Raw genomic sequence first — 27,064 nt, forward strand, 5'->3', positions numbered from 1 at the left:
GCGAAGTTCAGCTGTGTCGGCCAGTGGGCAACACACTTAACCCATGCTAGATGCGCCACGGCATTTAAGTCACATTTTAAACACTTTAAACACTAAATACACATATATTATGCATGTACCTATATGTAAATTTTCGTAAAACATTTACTCCCATAGCAATATAAAATAGGTATGTAAAACGTTAAATTGCATTTATTAATAAACAAAGGGTTAAGGTACCTAACTAATTCGAGCCTCTTATTTTACTGAGTAATTATTATTATATTAATTAAATTAATTATTAATTAAAATGTTTTTGCTCACTTTGTGTTATGCTATCTTCAAGGTCGATGTAAATGTATAATGTTGACCTTTGAATTTGGAGTATGATGTATAAACATCTATGTATTAGTAAATTCTCACAGTTTGTGTCTTTTAGTATCGTGTTAAACATTTCTTAAATTAAATGTAAGTAAAAGTAAAAATAGTTGTTGAATAATTTTAAACACAGTGATTTTTTACGTTGTAATAAACATTTAGGCACATAGTATCTAATAATAATCAGAATTGTCGTTGACGGAAAAATTATAACATAATCGCAATTACCTCAATTTTGCAACGTAACCTATCAATTAATTAATGTATGGATTTCTAAATAAGTTTATTAGAAAAAGACTGTAGAAGTATATATGTTTATGTTTATTATTAATATTCTATCACGCGCGCTCGCTATGGGACCTATAGCGAAGGGGGGGAGGGGTTATGTGCACGGAAAGTGCCATATAGTATGTACAACGGCACTTTACGTACACATAACCCCCTACTCTATAGGTCCCATAACGACTCGCACTTGTGATAGAAAATAGTATGTGCAACTCGTTCGGAAAAGTTTTTGGGCGCTTTCCACACTCGCTTCGCTCGTGCGTCAACTCTGCTATTGCGCTATTGGCAACTTTTCCTCACTCGTTACACAATGTACTATTCTATAACGAGTGAATGAATATATCTAAATACGGATATGACAAGTTTTAATGAAATGAGTGAGTGTACATTTTAGAGTTACAGTTTTAATAAGTAAGAGATGCAAGCAGCATTGTATTGTAAAGGTCTTCTCCGTTTTTAAATAGGTCTCTTGTTCATTTGGCAACACGAAGTGCGTCATGTTGTGGATTGAACTGTGTTGGTTGTCGTTCTTCTCTCATGGCCTCACGTTGAGCGCCAAGACGTGGATATTGCTCGGTTTGGTTAGCTCTCGGTGGATTTGACCTATTTCATCTCCCCTTGACATCATAAGAGGGTCGTAGACTCTCATAAAGGGTTCGAAAAGATCTTACCGGCCTGTGTCCGTTTTCACCCTCGGTGCTAGGATGTTAGGTTCCTGCTCGCTGGTGAAGTGGTTCCCGGGCATCTCATATATTTCATTCTTGACGTCGTCAACGAAAGAAGCTGATTTGCGTTCCTTCGCCATTGTGAGCTCAAAATGCTGTAGGTTGATGTTACATGCTCTAATTTGTAGTTATTGGGTAGTCCTAAAAGACACTGCGATATTGACACTTACCTTAGAAAAGTAACACTTATGAGACAGTTTGTGTACCGATTTTTTAAGTTCACCCTGTATAGATGTCAGATATGTGATTTTATTAACGCTTTAATATACTAGTGCAATACAGAAAATGCAGCGGTTCCAATGCGAATATGTCCTGGTTAAATAATTACAGAAACCCAGAGGTGACGTTCGATCACCGTCGGGGTGGATTCCGATAGTGTGTCGAAAAATCTTTCGCTCTTGGCTCTTGTCCGCGACCTCGGGGGAAGGAATGACAGTAATGGCAAACGTTGTAATCATCGTTCGATGGAACGGAGAACTCTCGGCGTTGATCTTCTCATTATTGTGAAGAAATTTTTTTTTAATAAAAATCGTCATGACAGACGTAACATGTATAATAACATTATTATGTTTGTTTTAGTTTCCGAATCATGGCTGAATTTATTAAGGATGTAGATTTTGGAGTTATGGAATCAAATTTATTAAAATATGATGGAGGTGAAATATTTCTTTCAAAGGAATATTTTGAAGAAGGAATAGCTATAATTTATTTGAACCACCCCCGAAAAAGAAATGCTATTAGTGGTAATTTAATAAATTTTATAAATAATAGTTATCTACACTATGTAAGTAATGCCTATTGTTTGAAATACTTTTCTACAGAGGTTATTGTTTAACCAATCTAAGATGCTTAATATATTAATATTTTTGCAGTCGAGTATATGAGATTTATTTGAAAGGTATTGACGTATAAATTTAACTTTAATTAACGATTTTAGGAAAAATGATGGTAGATTTTCGAAGATGTCTAAATGAATTGGAAGAATGGAAAGAAGGAAAATCTGTCTTACTCTGCGGTTTAGGATCAAACTTTTGTTCCGGAGGAGATTTGGATTTCGCAAGATCCGCTGGAACGCCAAAAGAAGGATATTATATGAGTTGCATTATGCAGGACATCCTTAAAAGATTTAGGGGACTTCCTCTAATTACTGTTTCTCTTCTGCATGGACCCACGTTAGGAGGTGGGGCAGAGATATCTATTTTCTCTGATTATATTTTAGTAGCAGATAATGCTCAAATAGGGTTTGTTCAAGGAAACATGGGACTTATAACTGCATTTGGAGGAACGACGAGGTGATCTTTTTAACTTGTCCCATATCTTATATTTAGTAGATATAGAAGTGGAAGTTGCTATGGACAACGGGAGGTAAGTGAGGTAACTTACCTCCCTAGAGAAAAAAGATTTCGAGTATAAATAAATAAATATAAATATTTGATTAACATTTCATTTTATTAATTATTATGAATATTTATATGAATTGTACAGTTATTACATTTAGTAACATTTATAAAATTTACTAATTGCCACATTTTTCTTAAAATGATTGACCGCTCCATTTCAGTCATCAGAGGCTCAATATTATCTGACTGATCCATTAAAACAGCATGATGTTTTCTTCAACTTTCCCAATTTGTAACTCTTTTATTAAATATATAATTATTTTGCCATGACCGTTAAAAATATTCATAAAAGACTTGTACTTGTTAACTTGTCATTTCAAGAATGTACAGTATGGGCTAAATTCCACACTTTTGAAGGATTTCTCATATTTCTGAAAAGTTTAATGGTGAACACATTATCTCGACATCTTGATACATTTCAGAGATATAGGGCGTTTTTTAATTTTGGCTATATTCTATGATGACCTATCACTATTTTGTTTGAGAAAATACATATTTGATTTTTGTAAGTAGGATTTTTATATATCGTTTTACGTAGCATCTAGTGGCATACGCGATATTTTTCTATAACTGTCTGTTTTTCGCTCACACTATATATTTTTGAAATATGCGTAAATCTTACTTTCAAATTATATATCATATATTTACACAAAGAATTTTCTTCGGAGAATAATTGCTAAACAATTTTTTACCTATTTAACTGTTTATATGATATACAGGGTGTCTCAGTTTTAATCTGTGAGACTTCGGGACCAGATAATACAACGAAAAATAATGGTACTTCGTCATATGTATGTATGTCAAACTTATTTCGAAATATCAACCGATTTCGAGATACAGTGTTAATAATTAAAAAAAAATCATTTATTGTAAATATCATCTGAAATAATAGAGGTATTTGAACTAAATTTGAAGTAATTTATATTGGGCCAAGTTTCCATAAAATCCTGTAACACCAAGACTTTTACGCAACCAGTGGCGGAGATATGGGAAACTCATTCGACTATTTTATAAAAAAAAATAGTACCGTCCTATGCAAAATAATAATTGATCATATTTTCTGAAAGGCATGCCAAACGCAACAAAAAAATGGCTCTTACATTCTGTTGATATCTGTCTCCGTTTTACGGCAAATTGGATTTCTCTTTTTTCTTTCATATTAGCCAGATACTGTGCGCTGTAATACACCACGTGTATTCGTTACAGCCCCTTAAAGGAAGTAAAGTTATCTGGTAGTTATACTGCTGCCACTAGAATTTTTGAAAAATTCTCTACTTTCCGCCTGACCTCGGAAATAAGAGAGTAGGCACGTGGATTCGGACGCGACTTAAGTTAGAATTTTGCAACCTTCAATGCGCGGGCGTTATGTGGAAAAGAAATAATTGTTAGAGTTAGTATAGTAAAAAAAATAAAAAATGGAAATAACCAAATCGACTACCAATATTAAGTAAAAAAAAATTAAATAGCGCCTGTGGCGCAACGTTACCAATACACACATAAAAATCAAGAGAATAGAACGGAAGACCACAGATTCGTGTACTCAAAATATACAGATTTAGGCTAATTCACCTATATCCGAAATCGCATCGTTTGGCCTCAAAGTACGTGAAATTTTTTTGAATTTTGTAAATAACTCGAATACATATTCGATTTTGATTATTTTTGGAGTGTGGACTTTTGCTTTCAATATACACATTTTGGTGTTATACAGAGTTTTTTTTTATCCTATTTTGGGCAATAATGACGATTATTTTTTATTTGAAAGATGATACCATTTGGAAGTTTTTGGGTCTCTCGTAGAATTTTGATTAAAAGAGCGGTTTGGATTCAAAAACATATTTTTTAAACGTCTACATTATCTTGCCACCCATATAGGAATACTTAATAACGTCCTAGTAGTCACCGATTTTGTAGGTTGATTGTAAATCGAATGTAGATATTTCTGATGATTTAGGAGAAATGCAAAAGTTGTGAATTTTGAGTTTTCAAATATTATTTTAAGAGATAAGTTAACAAATACAAAGACGACACATTTTTAATAATGATAAAATAAGGTACAATATTCAAACATATTTTTCAATTATGTTTTACAGTCAACAAATCACTGATAAATTAATTGGTTTTGATATCGATCATTAAATAGATTTATTTATGAGAAATTTTATTTAGCCACCTATTACTAGCTAAGTGTTAATATATTTACTATGAATTAACCAACTTTATTTTATTGTCTTATACCTCTATAACTAATAGCTAAGGATAAAATAAAGTTTTCAATATAAACTTTTTTTACTCGGGTTGTTGCGCGAGGCCCCTGCAAGAGCGAGGCGCCGGGCGATTGCCCTGCTTGCCACCCCCTAAGGCCGCCTCTGTTCATAGATTTTCCTTTTTACTACATTATTCGAATCAATATTATTATTTGATTACTACAAGAACTTCAAGAGAATCTTTAATAAGTAAAAGTCAACTTATTAGGCTTTTTTCAATTTATGCAAGATGCTGGACCTTTAGCTTTAAGGAGGAATATGTGGTTGCAATTAAATGGGGCTCCTGCTCATTTGGTAGGGTAGTTGAAAACTACCCTAACAGATGGATTGGCAAATAGGGACTTCTCCATATGGAGCATAATTAAAAATTATGTGTATGAGGTCCAAATAAATTCAGATGAACAATTAATACGTCGTATAACAACTGCATGTGATCAATTAAAAGAAGACAGGGTTCACTTCCAGCGCAAACAATTAAATATTTTAAGACCGTCCAGGGCATGTATTGGGGCAAATGGTGCCCATTTTGAACACCTATTATAAAATGTACTCATTACTGTTAGTAGCAGCAATAATTATTTATTAGTTAATTAATCTGTTGTTAATTTAATTTTTAGCATTGAATTATTTTATTATTAACCTTTTAGTTACATTTTCGTGATTTCATATTTTGTAAGTTGTCATACATTTATTTTTGCTTTAAATTTTATTTACTGAAACGGTGTTATTTACGCAAAAAAATTACTGGCAATGTTTGAGAAATCTAAAAAGCATGGAAACTCTTGACTCTGTTGAAGTTCTTGTAATAATCAAATAATAATATTATTGATTCGTAGAATGCTACTTTATTTTTTAATTCAATTAGTTGAAACTAGCCGAAATAATTCTGGAATTAAAAAAATTCATTAACGCACAGTATCTGGCTAATTTGAAAGGAAAAAGAGAAATCCAATTTGCTGTAAAACAGAGACAGATATCGACAAAATGTAATCAATTATTATTTTGCACAGGACCGTACTATTTTTTTTATAAAATAATCGAATGAGTACCAATCTCTGCCACTGGTGGCTCAAAAGCCTTAGTATTACAACATTTTATGGAAACTTGATTTGGGTCAAATACCTCTATTATTTCAGAAGATATTTATAGTAAATGGATTTTTTCTTAGTTATTAACACCCTGTATCTCGAAAACGGTTGAGATTTCGAAATAAGTTTATATGACAAAGTACCATTATTTTTTGTTGTACTATCTGCTCCCGAAGTATCATAGATTAAAAATGAGACACCCTGTACATATGTTTGATTTGATGTACCGATGACATCTACAAATTGCATTAGGTATAAACTGAATTCTATAAAAAACAATTGATTTACAAAAAAAAATGGATTTTTGGTGTTTATAGGAAAATTTCGCGGACTATGTAAAAAAACTGTGCAAAAGTCTTCTTTCCAAAAATGATATATTTTCACAAAAATAAGTTATAGAACCAAGAATTACAGAGCAGAAAATGCCCTTGATGTCTAAACTAGGTATCTCTTCGGGAAATAGGAAAAAACCCAAAGAATGTCGAATTTGGTTCATCCTGCACATGTAACTGTGAAATTAAAACTTTCATAATGCAACTCTGTGAAACAAGGTTTTAATATTTTTTTATTCGAGGTTTACCTAGTTGAAGAAAAAAAAAACATTTTATCAATAATAACATAACACAGCACATGACAAAACTATATTTGCTTTTTAAAAATATGTGTTTACTATTAACTCCCATTAGTGCAGTATATTTTTTTTTCTAAAAAATCCTGTCAAATTTCTTCGATACCAAACACTTGGGTATGCAAAATAGAGGTTACCTCACAGACAAGATTCCTAACTGTTCATATAGGGGGGAAACAACTACTGCTAGTACTGCATGCCCCAACTAGCCTTGAATTATACTAAAATTATCTAGTAAATACGTACCTAGTATTTACTAATTATCTAAAATTCAAATTAAAAATATGTTTAAATGTTATTAACATAAAAACACGTTCCTGACATAGTGAACATTGTTAAATAATGAAATCTTCGAAGAAATATCTTGTATTTTTGAAAAAACTCCGAAGTAAATTGCAAAAATATTGATCTATTTTTTACGTTTGTCTTTGCCAATGGTGTTAGACCAAGAAAAATGCAATATTTAATAATTTCACTGCCAGGTATGAGTTTTTTATAATAATATTGAAACATTTATTTTATTTTCATTTTAGATAATAATTATTACTAGCCCAAAGAGTAGTGGCTTCCTAGATTTTTGGTATCGAAGAACGTTATTTAACTTCTAGAAAAAAAAATATTTGAACTAGCTTAATAGATTTGCTTGCTCATTCTGCTTTATTTTTTTAGGCTTGTCCAGCTTATCGGTGAAAGAAAAGCAATGGAAATGCTTTTAACGTCAAAAGTTTACAGTGCTGAAGAATGTATTTCCATAAGTCTAGCTGATAAAATAGTTAATACTTCAAGTAAGATGGAGGAAGCTTTAAATTTTATCAAACAGTTCATAGTTCATGACTGTACAATTATTCACAATTACAAAAGAGTTCTAGCATTTGGTTTAAGTAATAACTTTGAAAAAAGTTTGGATGTTGAACGTGATTTATTTTACCCCACTTGGGGTAGTGAGCTTAATCGTAACGCGTTAGCTAAACATATTCGACATATAACTAAATAAAAAAGTTACTACACTTGTACTTCCACCTTATATAATTTGAGAAAATATTCTCATTACTTCTTAATGAAAAATTTGACAGGTACTCAGTTTAATAACGGTAAACAACAGTGGAATGTTATACTTTCACGAGGCCCTGAACAAATATAAATTTTGGGTCCCGCAGCTACAAAATTCTGTAAAGGAACGTAAATTTTAAAGATTGCACAAAAATTATTAATTTTACGAACTTAGTGTTGACACAGGCAATATAGCTAATGCTGGAAACTGGCAACCCAAAAAGGATGCAGGCTCTTCTGAGCTGCCATCAGTGCCATCCAATAATAAAATTTGGCGTGGTAACTCTTCTAGTTGGTAATAGGTGCGCATTCTAGCGGTTTCTACGTGTGGCAGTGTTGCCAAGTAATAACTAGGTCTAGGTATACATATACATTTAATGCATTTAAAAAAATAAATCAAGTTAGAATTAAAAATACGATTTTACCTTATTAATTATTTATTTTATATGAATTCACCTTGGAATGGGAGAATTCAAAAGCTTGATATTAATGTTTCTAGATTTGTGCGTAGACTTCCAATTTGGTTAAAAAAAATCATTATACAGGACGTGTAACAATGTAGCGAATCTTTTATTGGGTATTCTGTATTTTATCATATAAAAGATTGCACTTTAATATATAATTTCCTGACCATATAATTAATTCTTGAAAGTTATTAATCTTCTGGGTTATTGGTCAAAGTAAATAATTTGTTTATAAAACTATTTTTCCTTTTAACAATTGTTTATTACGATCGTTTCGGGTTTTATCCCATCTTCAGATAACAACATCACAAAACATGGATAAAATTTTTTTCTTATGCAGTTAATTAAAATATTGGTCAACAATATTGTTTAAAATCTTTATCTTTAAATAAGTTACTTAACTTGTTAATTTCTAAAAATTGTTTGACAATATAATAGAAAAATTTTAATAGTATTAGGTTCTGCATAATATGTTTAAAGATAAAGATTTTAAACAATATTGTTTACCAATATTTTAATTAATTGCATAAGAAAACATTTTTTATCCATGTTTTGTGATGTTGTCACAGCTTAATACAGCTGGAAGAGTCCGTGTCGGCGCCTTTGATGTGGCGGTCGAGAACCAAGCGGGACGGAATCCTGCTAACTCTCTCAGATTAAGCGGAATAGTCGGGGCTGGATTAAAAGAATTTTTATTATTGAAATAAAATATTTAGTTTCTACCTGACAGTACCGTAGTAGGTAATTTTAATAATACGATAGAAAATGGGTATTTTAAATATGTAATAGGTTTTGTACTTGGAGTTAATACGGATTATTAAAAGAAAACTTGAAGAGTAATTAAAATTCCTTATTGTAAGCTCCTGTTTACTGACGTAATCCTTAGAGAAGAAAATGGTTAAAATCGCGTTTTTTTCGAACAAAAAATCGTTAATATCTCGAAAATAGAAGATTTTAGAGAAAAGTTGCATATGAACATTTTTGTTCAGGATACCCCAAAAAGCCTATAAAAATGTATTTAGAGCGAAAAAATCGAAAATTACGAATTTGTTTAAAAAAAATTGTTTAAACAATTTTTGACCATTAGTAACGTCTGGCAACATGCGGATATGATTCAAGGGTCATTTTTTTAGTAAGATTATGAAAAAAAAATCGAATGAGAATCATGTTCCTAGCGGGAGCAACAATACAGCCTGGACTAATATACATATTATAAATCATACCTACAATATAATATACAAAAAAATATAATAACATAATATATAGTATTAAAAATATAGTCATTACAGATTTCTCCATTATTATAAGTTTATTTTTTGAATATTCCTAAAATTTTGGTTTATAGTTTATAACGTATAATAAATTCTAACCCTTAAATATAACCTAAGTACAAATTATTTCGGAAAAGAATGACACGGATGACTAAAAGGTAGTCTTTTAATTAATTCAAGAAATGTGCTACAAATGTTATTTTTTGTGGATAATTGTTCAAAATTATCTTGAAATATCTTTTCAGTGTTACAAATGAGCTCAACAAAGTTATCGTTTAGCATTTGCAATTGTCCAAATAAGGTATCTTCATTTTCATTATTATATAAAATAAAAATAAATCAACGAAATTATACCCACGCCTATGATTGCAATTCTTACTACCCGTTGTCGCTACTCGCCTGAACGAACGCCAAAGCCGTCTTTTCCGCTGGAAGGCGGGGCATAAACGCTGCGCGGCGGAATCGACGCTAACCGTTCCCGCCAAGACAGTTGGGGAGCTGTATGAGCTGTGATGTTGTTATCTGAAGATGGGATAAAACCCGAAACGAAAGGAAACATAGTTTTATAAACAAATTATTAACTTTGACCAATAACCCAGAAGATTAAATACTTTCAATAAAGATTGCTGTCAACGTACCTACCGGTAAATAAATATGGCTAACCAAAAAATATACCGCGTATCCTTAGATGGGTACTGCTCTCTTATTACTGATTTCTCCAGATAGGTAAATAATTTTTGACACAAGTGTCGCATATCATAGATGCCATTTGTAGTGCTCATATTTGTGACAAAAAATTTAAACAATGTAACATTTCATTAAGAAAAGTACCTTCATATTTAATTTTCTTGAAAATTTTATTTAATAAAAATATTGGAACCTCAAGAAGTGGTTGAATATGAAGTTTATTAAAAAAGGTAACAAAATGGTATGTTTTTAAAAAAATAGGTACCACTAGTTTGTTTACTAGGTATTTTAATCTGTGAATAGGTACTTCCTACCAGAAGACAACAAAACTATAGCCAGAATTATTAATTAAAACGTAAATTGTGAATTGCTTTGCAAGTACATACCTACCTTTCATATTTAATACTTTTCATAACAATTTAAATTCCGAATCGATAGTAAAAATCCTCACTGTAATATTTATATTATTTTTATATTGTAATATTTAAAGGTATTCTAAATAAAAAATCGGAAAAAGTTTTGTCCTAGATTCGGTACATTTTTGGGTCACCCTCCAACTTGTTTTAAATTTAACTGGTCTAACTTAAAAAAGCGACCATTGTAGAGAACAACATTTATTCATTAAAACCTACATAATATGTTTATGAAACAAGTAAACACAATTTTAAATTTTATTTCATAGAATATTTGAAATGTTGCCTTTTCTACATCCTATTATATTTTATGAAAATTAATATCAGTTTGCTGATTTACGCTGTTTGTGTTATCACAAAACATTGGAATAATGTAGGCAATACAACAAAATAAGCAATATAAAAACAAGTTGCATATTGTTAGATATTGTTAGATATGGGTTGTTTCTTTATTAGTTTTTTATTATTATGTAACATTTTCTTGCGAGAGCCGCTGCCGATCAGTGAGAATATGTGACGACAGAGAGTAATAAAACATCTGTAATATTGTTTTGCAAGAATAAATTAAAAATGATTACGGAGGTTCCGAAAAATCAATCGGGAAGTCGTCAGTTATATTTTCGGTGCCGGGTGAAAGGCTGCTCTTGGTGTATTAAGTTTAATTACCCGTTGTATGTTAACTTTAGAAATAAACTGTAGCAATTGATAAAGTGTTTAAATTACTGTGCTTCCTATCATCAGAAGTGGGATTGAACTCAAAAGGTATTTGTGGACTGTGAAACTGCATTGTGTGCCGAACAAGTATGGCTTCTGGAAATAGTGAAAATGTTAGTGACCCCACCCAAGCGTTATTAACTGAACTAGTGAGGGTACTGAAGTCACAGCGATCTATTGAACAGATTGATCTACCTTATTTTCGTCCAGTGGAAAATGAATCCAGCAAATGGGTGAATCAAGTTGAACAAATAAAAATTGAGGTAGGCTGGTCTGATGTGCAAATGTTGGCGAGAGTAGGTCGATTCTTAGCAAATAACGTGAAAAGATGGTTCGACCGTTGGAATCCTGAAAATAGAAACTGGGTTACCTTCCGTAAAGACTTTCTGGAATCATTTCCGTCTAGAAGAAATTTGGGACGCCTCCTTGAATTGGTCTGAAATGGTATTTCTGAACTAGATGTACGCAATGCCATAATGAATGCTAATTGTTATACGATTACCGAGCTCTTGGTATTTTTGTCGTCATATGTGAAACCACCATCTAATGATAAGGAGTTTCGAAAAAAGTCCGGGGATCCGTTAGTTTCTAAACGAAGCTATCCAGCTAGTGAAGGACATGAAAAGGCTTTAAAAAAATGTTATCAGTGCGGTAAAATGGGACATGTTAAAGCAAATTGCCGGGCTAAAAGACGCAGATTGCTCCCTGAAACTGCAACTTCAACTTCAATTAATCAAGCTGAGTCCTCGTCTCTTACCATGCCCCCAAATCAAAGTGAAATTTTCACATTTTGTACTAAGCGGGGTCATGATGTCTCGAACTGCTATACTAAAGCAGCTATAGAAAAACGTCGAAGTATTAATTATTGTAGTGCAGGAAAACGAAGAGGAGCAACAGAAGGAGCCCATTTTGGGCCTTGATCGATACAGGCGCAGACCTTTCGCTAATTTCAGATAAATTTTTACATTTATTCGAAGATCGAGTGTCTCCTTGCAGTATTATGTTGAACAAGATAACGATTATTGACACCGTCGTTACATATGTTTTTGTACCAGATGGGTGCCTCGACTACGATGTTTTTATAAGACGCAATCTGTATGAAGACCAGAGCTTGATCAGTATAACAGATTACGACGGCTCCTGTGTAATACGTCGTCAATTGCCTGGTATAAAACTCAGAGTAATAAATAAAGGGGAAACCGCATTCCCTATTTCAGTACACAGTGTAAACATGTAACCTCAACTTATTGTATGTTCATAAACAAAAATGATATAAAGTAAACACAATGGTCCCTGGTACAGTGGCATACCGAGTTTAGGTTTAAAATCTGTCATAATATAAGAAAATCATAAAAATTAGACTTTTTATAGAATTTGATAAAATCAGAAGTGCTAGATTATCTAAGCTTTCATGTGTAATAAATAGACAATAAATAGGAAAAAGTTAGTGGTTTCTTCAAAATCTATAATTAATATTTTAAAAAACATTTCCAGAACAAGAGAACGATTAAAGAAAACTCCTCGATTGAAACTGTCATTATACTATAACTACCAATACATACATAATTTTACAAGTATCCGATGCTACAAAATACGATGCATTCAATGTCATTGCCTGCTATTAGTTCTATTATTTCATAGTAATTATCGATTACTGGAAAAACTACATTTATTTAAATAGATAATTTAAATAAAACTACAAGAAAAGGAGCAAATATATATTTCATTAAAATCTGTTGGAATATAAACAATGCAAATAAAACAAAACATATTTGTACTAAAAGTAACGAAAAAATGAAATTACATTGAACAACATTTAATCGTATGGTAAAATAAATATGTTCCAAGCATGTTTTAAATGCACGCAACAAAAATAAACTGAATTTTGAGTTCATAGCATTGACAGCTCCTCTCTTACGGATCAGGGACAACATGTGATTGAAGATGTTTTATAGCAACATCTATAAAATTTCCTTTACTGGCAATTTCTCGAACGGAGCAACCTTTGAGACGGCACAACCTTTTCATCAACACTGCTAAAAATGTTTTGTTAAATTATTCTTATTGCCTTTTTAAAACGTATTACCTTCCAAATGTTGTATTAATAGGGACAGCTCCATGTGTGAGACATCGTTTTCCAGTTACTGTTACCTTAATATCTGTAGCACGGAAATGCTTCGAACAGACATAATTATCCTTTGATAAAACATATTCAGATATGGCTAAATTTTCTAGCCACACTACTCGTATCGCAGGATCTTATGGTATTCTACAAATAAACACAGAGATAGTGATAGTATCAAAATACAAAGAATAAGTTAACAAATAAAATACTTAGGACTCCTTACACCCTTGTAAGAACGCCCATGGAAACAATGTCAAACTTACTTGTGAAAAAAAGGAGCACATATTTGGCTCTTTTCCTGTAATTGTCGGCATATTATACACCGCTTTAGCATTTTTATTGAAATTAAATAAAAAAACAGTTTAAAAAGACACAAAACACTGAATTCGGCTAATATCGATTTCACAATAATCATAGAAAATATAGTACTAATATTAATATTAAGTTTTCTATGACAATAATAGACTGTAATAATGGCGTCCCTTATAGTACCGTTTAATACCAGGCAATGATGCCACTTATGGGCCGGCCACACATACAGGCTTTACCGCACAAACCAGTTTGTATCGGGAAGCCCGTACGTGTGGCCGGCAAAACGTTATCTCGCACAAACTGAAAAGCGCGGCTTGCGTAAACTTCGACTTGCTGAAGATTTTGTTTGTGCAAATTCGGTTTGCACGGTAAAATTTGAGCGTGTGGACGGCGCACGGTGTTCAGTTAAGAGAAATTGCGGCAGAAAACCTTAAATCTCTATATGATCTCCCTTTGGCCGATTTCCAAAATTCTTTTTTTCATGTGGTAGTAGGTACTCACAAAGGTCTAATTTTTAATATTATATTTTTTGTCATGTGATCTTTTCTACGGCCTACTATCATTAAGAAAAGACCCTCAAAAAATAAAAAACATTTTAGGCATTTTTTCAAGAATAAATTGATAGCATTTTCGATTTGATCACACCTCAAAACCCTAAATACAAAGTTTCATTATTATAGCTTTTACAGGGTGTTCACAAAATAGGTGAAACTTCGAAACATTTCACTTATTGCAAAGTGTCCTGTATTAACAGTGAAAAATATTTTCAAGGTATTTTTTCATAATTTTATTAACCGAAGGTATATCCATGCAGTTTCATTAATTTCACTCATACAGGGTGTTCACAATAGGACAGCCAAATTAAATATATATTTTATTATACCAGAAATGAGTTCACAACGAAATAATATTTAAATATGTATTACTATTTTCTATTAGTCCATCATGCACTCTTCAATTCGTCTCCTCTTATTTTTAATATCTTTTCTCAACTGATGTAGTGTTATTTGTCGACATGCTTGTCTAATTATATTACATAAATCTAATTAAAAATTTAACGTGTTTTGTAGGATTTTATGTGATTTAATAATTAGGCCCTTCTTTTTTGCGTTAATCTAAACGCGAGATTTTTATGAATTTTTTAAACAATGATTTCTGGGATTCAATACATGTATTTCCTCTGCATGTAAGACAGAACCTCTACCTTCAATTATATGGAGCACTTATTCATAATGCGGTAATAGTAGGTACGTCATTGGTTGAATGAGTATTTCCCGAGAAAGTGGATAGGTCGCAACAGTCCGTTAGCTGAGTGGCCGTCAAGAGCTGCAGACTTGACGCCACTTGATTTTTATGTAATAGACAAACATGTCGACAAATAACACCACATCAGTCGAGGAGAGTTATTAGATGAGACGAATTGACCAGTGCATACCAAATTATGTGGACTAACAGAAAACAGTAATATTTAAATATTATTTTGTTGTGAAACTCATTTCTGGTATAATAAAAAATATATATAATTTGCTTGTCCTATTGTGAGCACCTTGTATGAGTGAAATCAAAACTGCATGGATATACTTTCGGTTAATAAAATTATGAAAAATATCTTGAACATATTTTCCACTCTTAATACAGGATACTCTGCAATACGTGGAATTTTTCGAAGTTTGCACCTATTTTGTGAACACCCTGTAAAAGCTATAATAATGAAACTTTGTATTTAGGTGAGGTGTGATCAAATCGAAAATGCTATCAATTTTTTCTTGAAAAAATGCCTAATATGTTTTTTAATTTTTGAGGATCTTTTCTTAATGATTGTAGGCCGCAGAAAAGATCACGTCAAAAAATATAATATCAAAAAGTAGGCCTTTTTCCTAAATACGGAGGTGTCCCGACTTTAAGTGAAACACACTGTACATATGTACATAGATTCGCGTATTACAGTATTTTGTCGATTTATGAAGGAATCACCAATCCTAGTAATTCAGTATACGCCATTTCATCCATTCTCATATAATTACGCCAATAGTCGGGATCTTCTCTCAAATCCTTCATTAAATTTATATGTGAATGTATATTTCTGCTCAGAAGCCATTTTTTGACCAGTTTGAAGGATGACGTCTATTTATTATTTTTTTTTACTAATGTAAAATAGAAAGAGGCTAATACCAAAAATTCTTCGCTTGGATACATATTCCTGAGAAACGTACTGATTGCTGCCTGCAGTGTCTGCAGCCTGCACGGTCCTACCTGCATCGTGTGGCCACAACACAGTATTCCGTGTTTATCGTGCAAACCATACCGTGCAGGCAAGTCGCTGTCGTGTAGCCGCCGCATTACGGCGTTTGTATTGCTAAGAATTTTAATAATGTATTTTTTGTATTTTTTTTCGGATATTCAGAATCTATAATTATAAAACAAGTTGCAAGAAAATAGTGTCGTAGTCTATGCATATTACAATACAACTAACTTGTAAATCGAGGTCAAGAATGAGGTAGATCCTTGTACGTTAATCAATTAAAATGACCGCTGTACCAAGCTATAAAGATAAAAATGTAACATTGGCATCAATGTCAAGGACGTCACAAGTACCAATGTTTGTAAATACACATATATCAACACTTCACTATCGAATGTAAATAACGGCGTCCCCTTTATTTATCAGTCTGAGGTATAAACCGAATAACTGAAAGTTCATTTACAACTGGCATATGTGAAATAGAAGCTCCTTTAGCATTCCGCATTAAAATAGAAGAATTACTTCGAGATTACCAGGGAATGATCACCACTGGAAACAAAGTTAGTGCTGTAAACAATGTCAGTATGAAAATAAGATTAGAAAAAGACATGATTGTAACCCGTTCACCTTACCGATTGGCCGAAAGTGAAAGAGCAGCTGTCCGAGAAATAATCAGCGACCTGATTGCCAATAAGATTATTCGCCCGATTGAGCCGCCATTCGCCAGTCCAATCATCCTTACGAGGAAAAAGGATGGTTCTTTCAGAATGTGTGTCGACTACCGTGAATTAAACCGGAATACAGTAAAGGACAGATTTCCATTACCCCTCAACGATGACCAATTAGATAGACTGGGGAAGGGACGTTTCTTTTCGTCACTAGATATGGTATCAGGGTTCCATCAAATTCCCATTCATGAAGAGTCTATCGTGAAAATTGCCTTTGTCACACCTGACGGTCATTTCAAATATCTTCGGATGCCCTTTGGGCTTGTCAATGCTCCAGCGATTTTTCAAAGGGCAATTGATTTAGCATTGGGAACACTTAAAGATACAGTTGCCCTCGTATACTTGGATGACGTATTGATACCAAGTTATACCGTAGAAGAAGGTCTTATTTATTTACGTCAAGAATTGGATGCATTAAGTGCCGCAGGATTCTCACTCAATATTCGAAAGTGTCGCTTTCTACAGTCTTCATTAGAATACCTTGGCAGAGAAATATCGGCGAAAGGAATAAGACATTGGGCATACATAGAACAAAAGGGCAACGAAGAAGTTCAGAACCTTCTTAGACAATTGCATGATGGAAAACTTGACCGTAACCAGTATGTTGAAAAAGATGAAATGTTATATCACAAGCAAGTCAATGCAGACAAAACAGTAAACTTACAATGGTACGTCCCTAGGCAAAGTTGTTTGGAGTTGCTTTGAATTTTCCACGATGAGCAGTGAGGCATTGAGAAAACATATGAATCAATGGCTGAGCATTTTTGGTTTCTCCGTATGAGGAATTTCGTTAAGAATTATGTCAAACATTGCGTAGTGTGAGCAGTAAAGAAGACAAGAACCGGTCCGTTGCAAGGCTACATGAATCCAGTAGAAAAACCGATAGAACCATTCCATACGCTACACATGCATTGTTTGGGTCCCTTGCCATTGTCTTCAGATGGATATAAACACATTCTGGTAATTGTGGAGGCATTTACAAAATATTGCATTCTTACACCTATGAAATCTGTCACAACCGTTGAAGCTCGAGAGAAAATTCAGTCCGTTCTGGTGTTATTCTGTATTCCGAGAAAAATCATAATGGATTCTGCGACATGCTTCAAAAATACTTAATTCCCGAGGTATTTAGAACAATGGAAAATTGAACATCAATGATATTCATCGTGGCAATGGTCAGGTCGAAAGATAGATGAGGGCTATTAGAAACTTATTGAGAATCGAAACTCAAATTAAGTCAGAGTGGCCGAGTGGGCTATGGAAAATACAACTAGTGCTAAATACAACCATCCAAAAGGCCATCCAAACCACTCCTCTACAACTGCTTTTAGGAATACGAAGTTCCATACCATTAATACAGGCAGTGCTGAAAAATGTATCAGCTGACTTAACTCCAATCCTCAATAGAAGTTTGGATAGGCAACGTGTAGCCCAAAAACTATCATCGACCCGGTTTCCAGATGATGTCAATAGGAAAAGAAGATACACTGTCAAGTTTAATCCAGGCGACTTTGTACTCATGCACCGCGATTCGCAAATGCACATAAGCAAAAGTGATTATGAGTTCCTGGGGCCGTATGAAATAATAAAGTGTCTAGAAAATGGTCGATACGAAATTCAGAAGGTCGGATTTACTGTGATTACCAAAGCGGCAAAAGAGCAGTTGAGACCATGTCCGTCTCAGTGGTCTCTTTCTTTGGACATGACAGAAATTTTGGAATTTCTGTAAAATGAGGACGATGACACTGTAGACACAGGTGAGCATAGTTGTCTCTGTCCCGTTAGAGGTAGAGCTAAGTAGAGGCTGCGGTCTCTACCGGTGCGTTTACAAGTTTTAGTTTCTGTCCCGTTAGAGGTAGAGCTAAGTAGAGGCTGCGGTCTCTACCGGTGCGTTTACAAGTTTTAGTTTCTGTCCCGTTAGAAGTAGAGCTAAGTAGAGGCTACGGTTTCTATCGGTGCGTTTACAAGTTTTAGTCTATGTCCCGTTAGAGGTAGAGCTAAGTAGAGGCTGCGGTCTCTACAGGTGCGTTCGCATGTTTCAGTCTCTGTCCCGTTAAAGGTAGAGCTAAGTAGAGGATGCGGTCTCTACCTCTATGCACGTGGTTTGATCCAGGAATATATTTGTTTACAGGCAGTAACAAGTAAAGTTAGGAGAAGAGTTGCTACTGTCTTCCTTCCCAGATTGGAGTCATGCAGGTTGAGGCGCCGAGAGCGTCGCCAGCGTCAGGATGGTCGTGTTAGATATTGTTAGATATGGGTTGTTTCTTTATTAGTTTTTTTTTTATTGTTATGTAACATTTTCTTGCGAGAGCCGCAGCCGGTCAGTGAGAATATGTGANATGCACGTGGTTTGATCCAGGAATATATTTGTTTACAGGCAGTAACAAGTAAAGTTAGGAGAAGAGTTGCTACTGTCTTCCTTCCCAGATTGGAGTCATGCAGGTTGAGGCGCCGAGAGCGTCGCCAGCGTCAGGATGGTCGTGTTAGATATTGTTAGATATGGGTTGTTTCTTTATTAGTTTTTTTTTTTATTGTTATGTAACATTTTCTTGCGAGAGCCGCAGCCGGTCAGTGAGAATATGTGACGACAGAGAGTAATATTGTTTTGCAAGAATAAATTAAAAATGATTACGGAGGTTCCGAAAAATCAATCGGGAAGTCGTCAGTTATACAGGGTGGTCGCGACGTAATGGGCCAAAATTCATGGGTAGATTCCCCAAGTAAAAATATTGCGATTTAGCCGAACTTACCTTAGTCCAAAAGTTGATAGTTAAAGAGATACAGGGTGTTAAATGTAAAATATTATTTCAGTTTTTTTTTATTTATTCCTTAACAAATGCAAATATCCTCACAAAATTTTGGGGATTGGAGTTCGTTGAGTAGAGGAATTGAAATCTGTTCACATTTTGGTTAAAGTTCATAGAGGGCGCTAGCTGCAGTAGATTGAATGTGTTAAAAACGACATAACTTTTTTGTGCTTTAAGGTATCTCATCTTTGGTTACAAATTCTTATTTTCCAACTTTTTTTACACAAAAAAGGTATACTTTATTAAAGTAGCTATCTCGCACCGTTTTCGAGATATTTGGCTTTGAAACTTCCAATGCTGTTGCATTAAATTACAATTAAGTACCTACAGGTATTATTAATTTAGTGGTAAAGTTTCTTAAGTAGGATTTGGACGCAAATCAAATAATTGACGTCTTCCACTTGTCTTATTACTGTCATTTGTATGCTAATTTCTATTAAGTATTATTCGTATCTAATTAAAATCACATCTTAGCTTACAAATTAAATTGTATACTCGTACATAAATGTGAGATAGAATGCCGAGGTTTTCGTTTTTGGAGTTACATGAAATCAGTTGTTTATGGAGAAACTATAAACACTTGAGAAGAACTTTAGTAGCAGGTTTTAAATGCTGCAAAGTCATTTCGCATTAAGGATTTATACTTTAAAATAAGACAATCTTTTAATAAACGTGTTGATAAATGTATTGAAGTTAGAGGTGGATATTTTAAGCAATTATTGTCAAAAAGGCATATTTTTTTACTAATGTTTACTATTTTACTGTTCATTACAATTTTTAATTCTAAATAAACCCTTGTTTTTGACATTTCTAAATTATTTTAATTATTTCAACTATTAGCATTGGAAGTTTCAAAGCCAAATATCTCGGAAACGGTGCGAGACAGCTTCTTTCATAAAGTCTACCTTTTTTGTGTAAAAATAGTTGGAAAATAAGAATTTGTAACCAAAGATGAGATACCTTAAAGCACAAAAAAGTTATGTCGTTTTTAACACATTCAATCTACTGCAGCTAGCGCCCTCTATGAACTTTAACCAAAATGTGAATAGATTTCAATTCCTCTACTCAACGAACTCCAATCCCCAAAATTTTGTGAGGATATTTGCATTTGTTAAGGAATAAATTTAAAAAAACTGAAATAATATTTTACATTTAACACCCTGTATCTCTTTAACTATCAACTTTTGGACTAAGGTAAGTTCGGCTAAATCGCAATATTTTTACTTGGGAAATCTACCCATGAATTTTGGCCCATTACGTTGTGACCACCCTGTATTTTCGGTGCCCCGGTGAAAGGCTGCTCTTGGTGTATTAAGTTTAATTACCCGTTGTATGTTAACTTTAGAAATAAACTGTAGTAATTGATAAAGTGTTTAAATTACTGTGCTTCCTATCAATATACTTATTATTGATATAAAAAATGAGTTTATAAATCTGATATAGGGTCTTAATGTGTTAATGTGATAAATGGGGAACTAGAATCGGTTTATCAGACAGTACTTGAATGATTTTGTATTCTACAATATTTTGTAAAGTAATGCCCATTTTATATCTCCACAATTGAAATTAAAAGCGGATAAAAATAATAATCTACTACATTTCGTTAATTTATTAGTGTAGATGTAGATGATATTATTATTTAAAAAATTAAGTGTTCTAAGTTTCGAATAAATCATAAATCAAATTTTATTTATTCAAGGAGGTAATAATAGGCCAACATGGAAATGAAAATCTGATATCTCAACGATAACAATCTCATAATTCTGCATACTAAATATCTAAATGTACACAGGAAAAATTTGATTTTCTCATAGCATTCTAACTTAATTGAAACTTAAATAGGCTCCTAAATAGGTAGGTACCTACCTGTGTCAAAAAAGTCTGATCCAAATAACATTTGATATATTTTTTAAATAAGGAGAAAATACATATTTTTCTTATACATGGATAATTTGTTCATGAATAAATTCACGAAGTTCTTCATGAATTAATTCACGAATTTATCTGTAAACGGTTTGGTTTTACACTGCTACAGACTTCGTGAATTTCTTTGACACATGAATCAGCTCTACCAATAAATCAAAGCAAATAAATTTCAAAAATGTCAACCACTCATAATTGTAGTGGTACAACAGCGGTACCGTTTTAACTCATTTTATATAAATATTAGGTTTTGTTACAAATCAGTAAAAACAATACAAAACTAGTATGATGCCATGCAATTATTTACATATTCCAATAACATAACCTCATTACTTATCTGAGGCTGGAAATTTGTTGCGTTAGTACTTCTAAACTTCACGAAGAAATTGACGAAAATTAGAACATGTTCTAATTTGTCGAGAACTTGATGAACAATTTCATGAAGTTGTTTGACAGCATATTGTTGCCTTACACTTGTCCAATTTCTTGATGAACGACTTCCTGAATTAATTAATCAATAAATTGTCAATGTAAAAACAGCTTTTATAGATGAGTAATATACGGGGTGCTCCATTTAAAAACGTGTAAGTTGTATGAGGTTTTAAAATTTTTAATGTTATTTTTAAAATTTTGATAACCTCAAAGGTTAATAAAGGAAAAATCCTACAACATTTGTATTTAAAAACCATATACCTCCATTCGGCAACGTACTAATAACCCACCTTGTACCTATATTAAATAAATTTATAAAAATTATGGCACCATCAAATATTTAAAAAAGAATTATATACTAACTTTAAAAATTATATACTAACTTTAAAATATTAATATGAATTTTTTTATATGGAAATACATTTTCTGCAGTATGTCAATACTAGAAAAAATATTCGATTTGAAGTTGACTACATAGGTATTCATTCATTCTTTAAAGCATTTTTATCAATACCTACATCATACATTTAAGTAACACAAAAAATACGCATCGACAAAAAAAGTGCACAAAACCGATCCGCGTGCCCGCGTGACAACATTGCTAAACTGTTGTGATGCATTGCTAGGACACGCGTTAGCATTGTCTAGGAATGGCGACCGCTGCATTTGAATCTTCTTAAAATTCGGAAATTTAAAACTGCTGTTCTGCTGTTTGGTGCATTAGCTATTTTGTCTGTGGTGTTGCCTAACCAGAAATGTCCCGCACTGAGAAAAAGTTCCTGACTATTAAAAAAATGTAACACAATCATGGTAAGTTAAATTGTGAAATAGTGAACTCATATTCCACCGATGTTCTCATTGTCAGTGTAAAATATTTTTGATTAGACAAAATTGAGTTTATAAAATCTACCAACCTTTTTGACGCAAGAGGTTACTTATTTATTTTTTCCTTTCTGTGTGGAGGAAATACACGATTAAATAAAGTGTTTCTTGTTTCCAGATTTCCTCTTTTATGTTTCGTGAGATGTATAGTTTTCATTGAAATGCATTTTATATTTATTATTTATTTTTATAGTAAATAATAACCTTAATCTATATTAATAATTTATAGATACATATCTTTTGAAAAGCGTTGATACGAGCATTTTTTTTAAATAAACAAATGTACCCATTTTAATTATATTAATATATTGTTTTTAATAAATCTATCCGAGTTTTTATTACAATAACGCGTATTTTGTGTATATAATTTCATATATACTGTTCACACATACTCTATCTACTGCTATAACAAATCAACTCATGACTTGTGGAACGTGGAAGTTGGGATTGGTGCTATGGGTTGGCAGTGGTCCAGACCTCAATCCCATTGAACATGTCTGGGATATGATAGAAACACAATTAAGAAATCATCTAAATCGGCCTAATAACATAGAGGACATTGGACATCCTCGTGAAATATGTAATGAATTGGATCAAAACGACATTCACTTTTTTTGGGCACGAACCATGGATATGAGGATGTGATCCGAAACAGAGATAAAAATACCTGATATTAAATTAATGGAAAGTATTGTTTATTTCCATATAAAAAATTTGTTACTTAATATTGTTTTCAGATGTGAAATCAGAAATGACAACGGTGCTTGGTTTAAAATTTCAGTATTCTCTTCGCATATTTTCTTTATTCAAAAGTGAGTCTTCAATGTACCCTTCCGCCACAGTGCTCGATCCTCTATCATCCGTGTCTTTTAAGACAAGTCAACTTAAAAGGGTAGCAGACGTTCGTCGTAATGCGTGTCCACTATACTCTTTCCAGTTGTCCAGCTTCAAAAATTTTGGCACTTCTTGGGAGACGGCACTGGTTTTATGAATACCATTCGATGACACTTTCCATTAACATATCTGAAAAATAATCGACGTTCTACCAATTCGGATGGATGTAAAGCAATATATTTTCGATAAAAACTTAAATAATTGTCTCCCAGCACAGTAGTTTAGTTTTGGTATTGGGAATTTTTATAATTAAGGCGGATTTCACATCTTCAAACTTGCTCCTTTGTAAATACTCGCGATTTTTTCGGTACATTTTGTCTCTTGAGAAAAGCACGTAACTTTGAATATCTGCTTATATCAATCCCCTTTTTTATATGGAACGTTGACCGCAACATTGAATATTGTGACCAAAGCGTGGACGGCTTCATTTTATTTGTACCTGATAAGTTAATTTGACAATGATATTTACTATTATAGTTATTATTATGTAGGTATGTGTTGTTACCATTATTGTACGTAGGTACATTATATTCAAAATACTGACTATGCGATTCTAGTTTCATATTTTCAATTCAAAAAATAGTATGCTTACGTGACAAATTAACATTACATTACACGTGACATTAACACGTAATTTTTGTGCTGTTAAATAAATTAATTTTTCTTAAGGAATACGATATACGATATATATTTTTACGTCATAAAATATGATTTGCATAATAATTATATTTTATTAAAATTACATATCTTTTACAAACAAAAATTTCCAAACAGTACGTGCCGACTTTTAAATGAATAAAGATATTTTTCCTCAGTGTGGACTAACTACTAAATGTAACCTTGCAAATCAAATCTCTACAAAGCCAACCCTACCAGTTCCCAGTCATTTATTTACCACGTGACTGACAACAATACATAACTCACATCTGAACATACGTAATTATGCATAACTGAGCTTGACAACAATATTTACCAAATTCTGAACGCAAAATTTCGAACTTTCAGATTATTGAGAGAGCAATTCAAAGAACTCTTCAGCGACCATCAACGGACCCCCTACACCCTGCTAGTAGAAGTAGTAGTAGTTAATGAATGTAATAACAAAAATCTTTATTAAAAATACATTATAAAATAATAAAATGAAAGGTAACGTGTATGATTATTTATAATATACGAGTATTTGTTTCTTTTTAAGGTTTTTCATTTAAAGGTTGTCCTTCTGGTATAGTCTCATTTGAGGATGGAACCTTTTTAGTGAATGCTAACCTGTAGAATAGAGCAGCTATAAAACTTCCAGTTAGTGGAGCAATCCAGTACACCTAAAATAAACATATTGAATTAAATTTCTGTTCAAAATACCAAAGTAAAATCCCCACACTACTAAATTATCTACAGTGACGGCTAGTGCGAGGGGCTCTGAGGCGGCGCGGGCCCCCCCTAGGAATTTTCATGGTAAAAAAAATTTAATTTAAAATTTAGTTTACACTGTTATCTGGATAGTTAAATAGATGATTAACCTTATGAAACACATTAAAAAGGAAATGTAAAATTTGTAATGTGTAGTCAATTTAGCTCGACTTGCAAAATTCCTTTGAACAAATCTGAATACGTGGGCTTCTCGTGGCTCGCTTCTAATTCTGTAAACTACCTACTATGCAGTTTGGGCTCTGTCTAGTCCAACCGTAACCAAATAGTAGCTATTCACGGCTTTTTTTCTTATTAAACGTAATCTGTTCAGGTGTAGTGTAAAATTTTATTACTTACGTATTGCTTCTTGTGTTTTGTAAAACATTGTAAAAGTTTAAAGACAAACTAACATTAATGAAAAATTGAATGAATTGAAAATGAATGGTGCGAGAAATGGAAAAAGTAATTGAAAAGTTCATTTCGGACAATAGCAGAAGAATGAATTTTCAGAATAATAACATTTTCCCTATTTTTAAATAGTACTTAAAATAAAGCTGCCCAATTATATTTATTTTTTTTTTCAATACTTTATATCTTAATTCTTCCGGCCTCCCTGGTATGGAAGTCAAGAGCTGTTGATTATTATTTATAATATAGGTACGCTCTAACAGCAACGATGCGATAAACTTTTCACCCGTCAAAACAAACGAAAAAGTAAAAAAAATCCTAAAACTATTTCTAAGGACTATGATTTTTCAAAGATTGGAAGTGAAACAGTTTTTGATTAATTGCTCAAGAACCATTGTAGGTACAGATTTCAAATTCTCTCATAGTAACATAATTTCATAAAAAATTTGAACAAAAACTAACCAGAGGATTTGAGAGGTTTCAAATACCAAACACCTCATTTAAAATTTTTGTGACTTTTTTCCTAAAACATTCACTGTTTTTTAATGTTTCATAACTTTTTCTGACAGTTCAAACTCTTCATTCAGATCCTTACTAATTCAGATGCCACTGATTAGTTTACTTTCTGGTTAATATAAAGGAACTAAACTCTTCCAAATTTGACGTATATATCTTAAATTACACATCTCCACATTGAAAACTTCTGTACCAGAGACATCAGTACATAGATTTAGTGTATTCTTTCATGTAAAATCCGAATCCGTAGGCCAAAGAATGATTTATTAGGTTACTTTTTAGTAAAACACTAAAACATCACTAAAATAGGATGAGGATAAGAAGTTTTATAATGAAATCCAGCAATTTGTAAATACATACTTTAAGAAAACATTCTAAAATAATATTGTGAGCATTAAATTCACAACCAGCCCTACGAGAGGGTTAATTCCACGCCTAAAATCAAATAACGAACGTTAGTCCAAAACAGTGTGTAAACCATATCCCTGTATTTTATATTACCAAATATACAAGGTGATTAAGTCATAATGTCGTTAATTTTAAGGGAATATAGGGGAAAATGAATAGAATACGAATACGCTATTAAAAAAACCAAAAATTAAAATGCATATTTACTAGTGCTGGCAACTGAAACCGGTTTTTTGGATAGTCGGTTAACCGGTTTCGGATAATTCGGATTTTTATGAAATCCGAAAACCGGTTATTCGGTTATTCGATTCTTCAAATATCCGAAAACCGGTTATTCGGTTATTCGAATCTTCAAATATCCGATTATTCAAATAACCGATTATTCGATAATCTACTTCCTTTTTTTTTTTTAGACATCGATTTGTCCGATTGTAATTGACCTTAGACAATTTCTCCGGGTCTGTCTTTGTAAAGCACCGATTTTCAGGTATCCGGTTTTGGCGATTCAAGTAACGGGTTATTCGAATAACCGGTTTTAGCAACTATTCGACTAACCGGTTTTATCTGAAATCGGTTTTTACGGAACCCGGTTAACCGGTTTCACTTTTTTCCGGTTTTTGCCAGCACTAGT

At 32.7% G+C, this 27,064-nt stretch overlaps 2 protein-coding genes across 4 annotated transcripts in view; one reads left to right on the forward strand and one right to left on the reverse strand.

Moving 5' to 3' along the window:
• The first annotated feature begins 389 nt into the window (after nucleotides 1-389).
• Nucleotides 390-24,773, forward strand: LOC108914754 (ethylmalonyl-CoA decarboxylase-like). Of its 3 annotated transcripts, XM_018720634.1 has the most exons (5): nucleotides 390-447; nucleotides 1,947-2,110; nucleotides 2,305-2,659; nucleotides 7,420-7,535; nucleotides 24,700-24,773. In XM_018720634.1, exons 2-5 carry the CDS (start codon nucleotides 1,957-1,959, stop codon nucleotides 24,705-24,707), a joined length of 633 nt encoding a protein of 210 aa, XP_018576150.1. In that variant the 5' UTR covers nucleotides 390-447; nucleotides 1,947-1,956; the 3' UTR covers nucleotides 24,708-24,773. The 3 variants fall into 3 exon arrangements, with proteins under 3 accessions (XP_018576150.1, XP_018576148.1, XP_018576149.1); XM_018720632.1 differs by lacking the exon at nucleotides 24,700-24,773 and having other exon boundaries at nucleotides 7,420-8,044; XM_018720633.2 differs by lacking the exons at nucleotides 390-447; nucleotides 24,700-24,773 and adding an exon at nucleotides 932-1,019 and having other exon boundaries at nucleotides 7,420-8,044.
• Nucleotides 24,774-24,806: 33 nt separating this feature from the next.
• The window catches only part of LOC108914756 (aquaporin AQPAn.G), a 62,134-nt gene continuing 59,876 nt past the window's right edge, over nucleotides 24,807-27,064 (reverse strand). Inside the window, exon 6 of the mRNA XM_018720635.1 lies at nucleotides 24,807-25,013. Within this exon, the coding sequence (XP_018576151.1) occupies nucleotides 24,885-25,013 (129 nt within the window). The 3' untranslated portion in view covers nucleotides 24,807-24,884. The remainder of the gene's footprint in view (nucleotides 25,014-27,064) is intronic.

Source organism: Anoplophora glabripennis, unplaced genomic scaffold, assembly GCF_000390285.2.
Source record: "Anoplophora glabripennis isolate ALB-LARVAE unplaced genomic scaffold, Agla_2.0 scaffold1200, whole genome shotgun sequence".
In the NCBI taxonomy this organism is placed as follows: Eukaryota; Metazoa; Arthropoda; class Insecta; order Coleoptera; family Cerambycidae; genus Anoplophora; species Anoplophora glabripennis.